The following is a 9620-nucleotide window of genomic DNA, read 5'->3' as shown; positions in this document are numbered from 1 at the left end:
TGGGACTTTTGCTTGTTTGTGTGGACCAGTTGCGGGCATGCCGCGGCTTGTTACTGGTCCACGGAGCCGGGGTTGGGGATCCCTGGTATAACCTGACACCATGGCCAGCTCTCTGCGGGACAACTCAGCGATTCAGTTTAATCATTTAAAATAGTTTTTAAAAATATTTTAAGTTTTGCCATTCACATTTGATTTTTGTCCCTTCTTTGGCATTCTTTCTTCGATATTAGTGTACGTTTTGTCCCGCAGCAAGTTGTCCCGCGGCTAGATGGTGGAGATAAATAATAATAATAATAATAATAATAATAATAATAATAATAATAATAATAAAAAATAATAAATAATTAATAATAATAATAAAGTTGGAAGGGACCTTGGAGGTCATCTAGTCCAACCCCCTATGCATGACGAATTGACTGTGGTGAGATGGTTGTGACGAGCTCTCCTAGACCCCCTCCAGGGCCCTTTTAACAAATTCTTTGTGGGGTTTTTTTTTTTTTGCATTTGCTTTTGTTACTTTTCCCTTTAATAAGGGGAACAATTCAGAACATTCTTCCTTTTTATTCGGCGATCTATAAAAGGGAAGGTGTGATTCCTCCCTTTCGTTTTTTTTTTCTCCACTGAAATCAGTAAAAGAGAGACTGCTTTGTCATTGGAGCATTTCAAGTTAAATCGTAAATCAAACGATCTTTCTGGTCTTGGTGTCATAATTGGGATCTAGCAGACCAAGGCGCTTATCTAGAAGCCACATCTTCTTTCCTCTGTCCTGACCACTTTCGACAGGGGGACGATCGAGCGCATCCTGTCCTACAGCATCCCAGTCTGGTTTGGAAGCATCCCTGCTTCAGACAGGAAGGCAGTGCAGAGAGTGGTGAGGACGGCAGAAAAGATCATTGGCAGCTCCCTCCCTCCCATCCAGGACATAGCACAGAAGCGTTGCTTGAGCAGGGTCCGCAAGATTATTTGGGACACTACGCGTCTTCTTCATGACCTGTTTTCCTTCTTCCCTTCTGGGAGGAGGCTTCGTGGTATCCGTAGTAGAACACCAGATTCAGCCAGAGTTTCATTCCATACAGCATTAACCTTGTGAACTCTCAAGCTTCCTCCTTCTGTTATATATTCAAGATGGACAATATTTAATATTTATTTGCTATACGTATATGTAGGGATGTGGGTCTATACATACGTTCATAGTATGTTTAGGTGTGTGTCATGTATGTGTTTCACTTTGAGAGCGGGCAATTAAATTTCATTTTTGATGTGTGCTGTTGTGCCCACAGTATAAAAATGACAATAAAGGTTATCTTATCTTATCATCTGACCCGTAGACATCGGTACCTCGTTGCTGATGCCTGTTGTTTCACCTCCCCCCTCCCCAGATGGAGACTTACGAGGATCACCCCTGGTGCTCCTACAGCTATCCAAGTGGGGAAGAGGAGATGACCGATGAAGATATGCACCACCATGACCGGCAGTTGGCCAAGATCAGAGCTCGGAGTAACAGCCGATCCCGCCACCGATCCTCCTTCCTGGTGGATGAGCTTGACATGCTCATGGACAAGGCGGCCACCACAATCCAGGCCACGTGGCGGGGCCACCTCACCCGTAAGCAGCTCATGACGGAGCAGGCTGCGGCCACCACTATCCAGGCTGCTTGGAAGCGATACATCGCTCGCGAGTACCATGCTTTGCAGCGGCAGCAGGAGCCTTCGGCACAAGTCTACAGGCGCCGAAGAACATCCTCCATTTCCTCCTTTGAGAGGGAGAGCGAATCCTGGGGGTACCCCAGGATGGACAGGGAGAGAGCTGCCCAGGTCATTCAGGCGCACTATCGGGGCTACATGACTCGCCAGGCCCTTGCCGAATGCCAGCAGGCAGCCACCACCATCCAAGCTCACTGGCGGGGATACCGTACTCGACGGGACATGGTCCAAGCAGGAAGCCATACTTACCACCCTGGACGCCCACAGAGGACCTACTACAGTCCCCCAAGGTTTCCAACAGGGACCTACTACGGTCATCCCAGCTACATGCCTGGAAGTTCCTCCTGGGTGGGCCCGTACCCCAGGAAACACTGGCGCAAGTGCCTTGTGGGAGACCCTGAGGAGTGGAAAAGCAAGGTACCACGATCCCCGTCCTTCCTAGTTCAGCAAGAGGAACCCAAGCCCTCCCAACCCAAGACCTGTCCGCGCTGCGGGAGGTGCACCAGCATCCGTGTGCTTGTGGGTGTGGGCAAAGGGCCGCCATCAGAATCGGAAGTGGAGGACAGTGAATGCGAAGGACATGCAAGTACCTCTCCGTCCAGGAATGCCCGAAGGACGTCCTACACCTCCAGGCAGGAGGGACCAGCGTACAGCCAGCCACGCCGTTACGGGCCACGCTTCTCCTATCAGGGGCCTTCAAAAAGCTACCCTACGGCTGCCGACGAGCAGCCACGCAGGCAGAGTCGGGAACCCAGCGTAGTTGTCAGCCAGCGTGTGGCCCCCAGCACACAAACCTCCATACGGCTGACACGGGAGCGCACCAGCACCCGGAGTCTCTCCTCCACCAGTGTCCAACAGCAGCAGCTGCAACAGCAAGGCGTGCCTTCCCAGGGCACCTCCGACTGGTTGTACGAAAACTACGCTGCCCGCCGGATGGGCGAAGGCCAGAGGCGCGTGTTCAAGACCAGGAAGCAGATGTGGCAAGTGGTCCGCGCAGCCACCCTGATCCAGGCCTTCTGGCGGGGCTGGAGGGTCAGGCAAATGTTGCGTCTGCAGGAAGAAGCGGCAATCAAGATCCAGTCCGCCTATCGGGGTTACCGAACCAGAGCTTACCTGATGGAGGTGGGAATCCTCAGTGAAGGGGATACGGATTAAAACGTTTTCAGGGGACTGGTCCTCTTGGAACTGGGAGGGGGAAGAAGAGGCAGCTCAAAGGAGAACACCAATTTCAGCCTCCTCTCCCTACCTCCTCTAACAAGGAAGCTTGCATTCTAATAAATTGAGCCTAATTATGAATGCTTCTCAGTTTTGCTTCTAGGGACTCCTTCACTTTGTTTAGTGACCACTTGAAGTTAAAATAGCACTAAAACAATGACTTAGGGCAGTGGTGGCGAACCTATGGCACGGGTGCCAGAGGCGGCACTCGGAGCCCTCTCTGTGGGCACGCGCGCCGTCGCCCCAGTCCTAGGCCTTCAGCTGAGTTTTATAAAACCTTTTCGCTTTAGGCCTCTGCCGCCGTGTACAAAAAAATAAGGTTCAATCAATCAGTCAATTTCAACTTCTCGCGGGAAAAAAAAGATCTCGCAAAGTTGAAATTGATTGATTGAACTTTTTAGTCCCACCCAGTCTGCCGTTACCACTGCAGCCACGCCCACCCAACGGGCCACACCCACCGGGCACCCAACGATGCATAAGTGGGTTTTGGGTTGCAGTTTGGGCACTCGGTCTCTAAAAGGTTCCCATAACTGACTTAGGGCTGTTTTTCACACCCACAGCCGTTGTAGCATCCTTGTGGTCACAGTGTTCAAAATTTGGGTGCTTGGCAACCAACGTGTACTTATGACAGGCTGCAGTGTCCTCGGGTCACCCCTTTTTACAGCCTTCTGACAAGCAAAGTCCATGGGGAATCCTGTTACTCCCTTAACAACTGTGGCAAGAAAGGTTGTAAAATGGGGCAAAACTCACTTAACGGTCTTGTTTAGCAATAGAAAAGAACAAAAGGTAATAGAACAAAATGAAATTCAATGGTGAAAAAAGTAAGGTTCTACATTTAGACAAGAAAAACCAAATGCGCAGGTATAGTATAGGGGGTACCACGATGTAAAAAAGATGCTGAGACTCTAGAAAGAATGCAGAAAAGAGCAACAAAGATGATTAGGGGACTGGAGGCTAAAACACATAAGGAACAGTTGCTGGAATTGGGTATGTCTAGTTTAACAAAGAGAAGGACGAGGGGGGACATGATAGCAGTGTTCCAGTATCTCAGGGGCTGCCCCAAAGAAGAGGCAGTCAAGCTATTCTCCAAAGAGCCTGAAGGCAGGACAAGAAGCAACGGATGGAAACTAACCAAAGAGAGAAGCAACTTAGAACTAAGGAGAAACTTCCTGACAGTGAGAACAATTAACCAGTGGAACCACTTGCCTCCAGAAGCGGTGAATGCTCCAACACTGGAAGTTTTTAAGAAGAGACTGGACAGCCATTTGTCTGAAATGGTCTAGGGTTTCCTGCCTGAGCAGGGGGTTGGACTAGATGACCTCCAAGGCCCCTTCCAACTTTATTATTATTATTACTATTAATAAAATAAATAATGAAAGAGAATAAATGAGAAATACAACAATACGATTACCCAAAAAAACAAACATGCTGAGCAGGAAAATCATTTGGGCTGGTAATTTGTTTAATTATTTAATATTTCATGCTCCAACGTTTGTACCTGTTTTTAGGGTATTTGTAAGCCGGCCAGAGTCATTTGACAGTGAGACGAGTGACATATAAATTGAAGAAAATGAATAAACGACGTTGGTTAGAGAGATGCCACCACATAAGTAGGCACCTTCCCAGCCACGTGCAGCCCGACAGCAAGAAACCGTTTCAGCCAGAAGGAATCCTTCAACAAAACCAAGATTCTCTTCCCCATTATCCCCTGCCCCCAATTCCCTAAAAGAAAACAACACAGCCTCGGCAGCCAGGAGATGCTGGCTATATTTTATTGGCTTCTTTGCTTGGGAAAAAAATCTCGCACGCAGCCATTTTGTTCCTGGCGCAACTACACGGCTATGCTGGCACCTGTGCTTTGGGGGCACAGCTGATTTCATGGTTACGTGATCAACATTCTGACACTTGGCAACTGAGTCACATTTATGACGGTCGCAGTGTCCCCGCCGTTACGTGATCAACATTTTGACACTTGGCAACCGAGTCACATTTATGTCGGTCGCAGCGTCCCCGCGGTTACGTGATCAACATTCTGACACTTGGCAACTGAGTCACATTTATGACGGTCGCAGCGTCCCCGCGGTTACGTGATCAACATTCTGATACTTGGCAACTGAGTCACATTTATGACGGTCACAGTGACCCCGCGGTTACGTGATCAACATTCTGACACTTGGCAACTGAGTCACATTTATGACGGTCGCAGCGTCCCAGGCTCAAGTGATCACATTTTGTGACCTTCTGACAAGCTAAAGTCAATGGAGAAACCAGTGAGTCGCTTAACAACGGTGGCAAGCAAGTTACAAAATGGGGGCAAAAACCACTTAAGAACTGAACTGCTTAGCCACAGAAATTTTGGGCTCAACTGTGGTCATAAGCCAAGGATCGACCGACCGCCTGTAAGGTGGAGATAAGGAGGGTTCTTTTTCCGTGCATTCTACAAATGTTGCTGTGCAGCTCAGGACTGTGACATTATTTTTATCCTTTTAAAGCAAAATGAAAGGCAAGCCCCCTCAAAAAAACCTGAGTGTCCCACTCAGCCTGCGCGAGGGACTGTAAATGTCGTCCCATCATCACTGAGGTTTTGGTCAAATTTGCACAGTTTGGGTCAAATTCGCACAGTGAACCTCTTATCCAGCCTTCGGTGAGTTTTTTTTCCCGAGCCGCACTTTCTCTGCTGACTGTGACCAAAAACTTTGTGCGCAAGGTCCTTACGTCCAGTTGCAGAATGCCCGGGGAGGGTCACAGCTGATGGCTGGGAAAAGTTCAGGGGTCAAAACCCATTGCTGTCCATCAGCCGTCCTATCACGCTTTTGACAGGTCTATCATTTGAAGATGTCCAGCTTGGTGGGTAAGGTGCCTCCAAGTCTTGTGTGCTGAGGAACAACGTCTCGGAGGGAGGAAGAGGAGGAGGTGGTGTGGATCCCTCTCTTGCTTGTGAGTGTCCTGGAGGAATCTGATCAATCACAGTGAGAAGCAAAATGCTGGCCTAAGGTGAACTTTGTAGCAAAGCTATTCTGGTGTGCTATGCTTTCAGATTTGAAGGTGAACTTGAGGGACCCTCGTGAATTGCTCCACAGCCCTTTCAGAGAACATTGGACAATGGGATGGGGATGATCAACATGGTGAGAGCCGAACGTGCCCCAGGAGTAACCACAGGGTGATGGCTCTCGTTGAACATACACGAGTCCTCTCTGCAACCTGTGGGATGGTCCACCACAACAGGTTCCTCCACTCAAGGCCCCGAACCTAAGCAGACAATGGTAGGAGGAGGTCAAGAAAACAGCTCCATTGGTGGGGGAGGGGTGTCCATTCACCCCAACTTCCATAGCTCCACTCAGCAGTGGATTTCGTATGCTATCTGAGGCTGGAGCATCACTCCCTGGTTGGCGAAGAGCTCGCTGTCTTCTTGGGGACCCTCTTCTTCTCCTTCCAGAGTCTGAGTCGCTTGGTCTTGCAGCTGCTCCGGGAAGACCCCTGCTAGGCCTTGGGGGTCCTTATAGGTGGCAAACAGGGGCTTGTTGCGGTCAATCACAAACATTTCGTGGCCCCTCTCGTCTCGGTACTCCTCCAGCTGCGCGAAAGTGGTGGGCCCGTCGGAGTAGTCGTTGACGTACAAAATGTTCTCCTCCTTCTTCGCCTTTTTCCGCTTGCGGTGTTTCCGGTAGATCATGATCACCAACAGAAGGGCCACCAGGGCCAGCAGGGAGATGGCCACGGCGATGGCCGTCTGCGTGGCCATGCCCAGGGCGTGGAAGTCCATGCTCTCCATGTCGTAGAGGGGCTCCTGGCTGATGTCTACCGATGCCGGGTAGCCCTGCGATTGCTGCTGATGCTGCGAGAGGTTAACCATGAGGTGGAAGACCACCCGGGCCATCCCCCCGGGATTGGAGGCCTCGCATTCGTATTTCCCGGCATGGGACACCGTCACGTTGTTCAGGAACAGCATCCCGCTGCCGGTGTCTGACTGCTCAAAGCGCTCCGCGACGCTGCGCTCTCTCAGCTCAAAGCTTCCACTGGGCAGCCGGGTCCGGCTTCCCCTGGAGCCCCCGGCCCGCCAGTGGGCCAGTTTACGCCAGGTCACAAGTGGCTGTGGGTAGCCCGAGGCCTGACAGGAGATGCGCAGGTCTTCACCCAGCCGGGCCATGACTTCAAGCGGTTGCACTTGTACGACCGGAGGGATGCAGATCAAGCTGTTGCCGGAAACATCCGCTAGGCTTTGGTAGGCCAGGCGCGGGGGCTCCGAACACTCGATCTTCTTGTCCAGGGGGCTCAGGAGCCTCTGGCCTTCCTCTCGGATCCAGCTGCTGAGCCAGTGCAGAGCGCAGTCGCATCGCCATGGATTCTCTAGCAGGAAAAAAAAAAAGAAGTATCCTGTCAACAATAGTTCACTGGAGGTTTTTAAGACAAGACTGAGCCGCCACTTGTCTGGAATAGTATAGAGTTGAGCAGGGGGATGGGCTAGAACAGGGCTTTTCAACCAGTGGTAGGGGTACCACCTGTGGTACATGGGCACCTGGCAGGTGGTACGCGACCATCCTAGAAAAGTGGTAGCGGGGGAGGGGAATGAGCTGAACCGTTGGCAGCATCGCACAAGCCTGAGCGAGAGACGGCTGGAGCTGCAGGGCTGTCAGGGCTCAGCGGAAGCCCCAGGATCGGTGCCAGGGTCCAGCTGGAGCTCAGCACTCATCCTGGTGCTTCTGCTGAGCCCAGAAGACGCNATGTTGCAGCCTCTCCAGGGTCTTGTGATTTACATTCAGATGCTTGGCAACTGATTCATATTTATGACGGTCACAGTGTCCCAGGGTCATGTGAAGTGACCAAAACCTGCTGCAACCACCCAGCAGACGGGGGGGGGAATAAAAACCAAACACCCCCCACCCCACCCCCGCTGCCAATCCTCAACAGAAATGCTCACAACAATGAAAACCTCGGACAGGAGGAAGAGCGCGGCTGGGCGGGCAGGCAGGTGTCTTGCTCGGCTGTGCCTTGGGGGGCACTTTTTTCAGTGTCATTGTAACTTCAGTCACTAAGCGAACTGTTTTAAGTCAAGGACTACCTGTACTTTATCGCTTTTTTCATTTTGGGGGGGGGTCATCCAGTTTTTGACACCTTGCTAGGTGACTGGTGGTATTCAGATGTTGCCATATCCTAAAAGTGGCACAATGGGTGAAAAGGTTGAAAACACCTGAGCTAAGTCAGTGGGGGACAGCCAGATTCACTTAACAACCGTGCGACTGACTTAACAACTGCAGTGATTCACTTAACAACAGTGACGAGAAAGGTCGTAAAATGAGGTCATAAAACAACTGTCTTGCTTAGCAACGAAAATGTTGGGCTCGGTTACGGTCGTAAGTTGAGGACCATCTGTAGTCCACTGAGTCCTGTCTCTCTCCCCAGAGAAGGAAACTAAGGCAGGAATTCCGCCCAGTAGACCCACTTAAGGTGACTTTCTGACGACCGCTTTCTCCAACTTGGCCTTCCTCAAGATATATTGGATCGCCCTCCTGGCCTCGGCACCCGAGAGGGAGCCCAGTTGGGGGAGGCTTCCCAGCCTGATGTAAAAAAGAGTCAAAGACGTGGATTCTTCCAATATTTGTAGAGAGTATTTGTAGCTCAGGATTCAGCTATGGAGTTGCTCTCTAAGCTGGATTGTTTCCTTCCTTCCTTTCTCCCTCCCTCTCTCCCTCCCTTCTTTATCCTTGGTGCTCTCTGACCTTAGGTGTTTGCTCGCAGATGTTTCATTAGCCAATTAGGCAACATCATCAGTGGTCTTCCTTCCTTCCTTCCTTCCTTCCTTCCTTCCTTCCTTCCTTCCTTCCTTTCCTTCTTTCCTTCCTCCCTCCCTCCCACCTTCTCATACATTTCCTTCCTTTCCTTCCTTCCTTCCATTCCATTCCCTTCCCTTCCCTATCCATCCATCCATCCTTGTGATCTCTAAGCTTAGTGGTTTTCTTGCAGACGTTTCATTAGCCAACTAGGTAACGTCATCAGTGGTCTTCCTTCCTTCCTTCCTTCCTCCCTCCCTCCCTCCCTCCCTCCCACCTTCTCATACATTTCCTCCCTTCCTTTCTTCCTTCCTTCTCATCTTCTTTCTTCTCACCTTCCTTCCTTCTTCCCACCCACCCTTTCTCCTCATACATTTCCTTCCTTCCTTCCTTCCCTTCCCTTCCTTTCCTTTCCCTATCCATCTATCCATCCTTGTGATCTCTAAGCTTAGTGGTTTTCTTGCAGACGTTTCATTAGCCAACTAGGTAACGTCATCAGTGGTCTTCCTTCCTTCCTTCCTTCCTTCCTTCCTTCCTTCCTTCCTTCCTTCCTTCCTTTCCTTCCTTCCTCCCTCCCTCCCTCCCTCCCAACTTCTCATACATTTCCTCCCTTCCTTTCTTCCTTCCTTCTCATCTTTTCTTCTCACCTTCCTTCCTTCTTCCCACCCACCCTTTCTCCTCATACATTTCCTTCCTTCCTTCTCTTCCTTCCTTTCCTTTCCTTTCCTTTCCCTATCCATCCATCCATCCTTGTGATCTCTAACTTTGGTGGTTTTCTTGCAGACGTTTCATCAGCCAACTAGGTAACACCATCAGTGGTCTTCCTTCCTTCCTTCCTTCCTTCCTTCCTTCCTTCCTTCCTTCCTTCCTTCCTTCCTTCCTTCCTTCCTTCCTTCCTTCCTTCCTTCATCCCTTCCCTTCCCTTCCCTTCCCT

At 50.5% G+C, this 9620-nt stretch overlaps 1 protein-coding gene across 1 annotated transcript in view; it reads right to left on the bottom strand.

Annotated features, from left to right (window-relative positions):
• Positions 1 to 6255: 6255 nt before the first annotated feature.
• LRRC24 (leucine rich repeat containing 24) overlaps positions 6256 to 9620 on the bottom strand; it is a gene marked incomplete at its 5' end in the record, with an annotated part of 9457 nt that continues 6092 nt past the window's right edge. Inside the window, one exon of the mRNA XM_015826862.1 lies at positions 6256 to 7265. Within this exon, the coding sequence (XP_015682348.1) occupies positions 6256 to 7265 (1010 nt within the window). The remainder of the gene's footprint in view (positions 7266 to 9620) is intronic.

The sequence above is a fragment of the Protobothrops mucrosquamatus genome, unplaced genomic scaffold (genome assembly GCF_001527695.2).
Source record: "Protobothrops mucrosquamatus isolate PMUCROS unplaced genomic scaffold, P.Mucros_1.0 scaffold3348, whole genome shotgun sequence".
Lineage (NCBI taxonomy): Eukaryota > Metazoa > Chordata > Lepidosauria > Squamata > Viperidae > Protobothrops > Protobothrops mucrosquamatus.
Note: the sequence above shows the minus strand (reverse complement) of the source record. Positions and strands in the feature narration are given on the sequence as shown.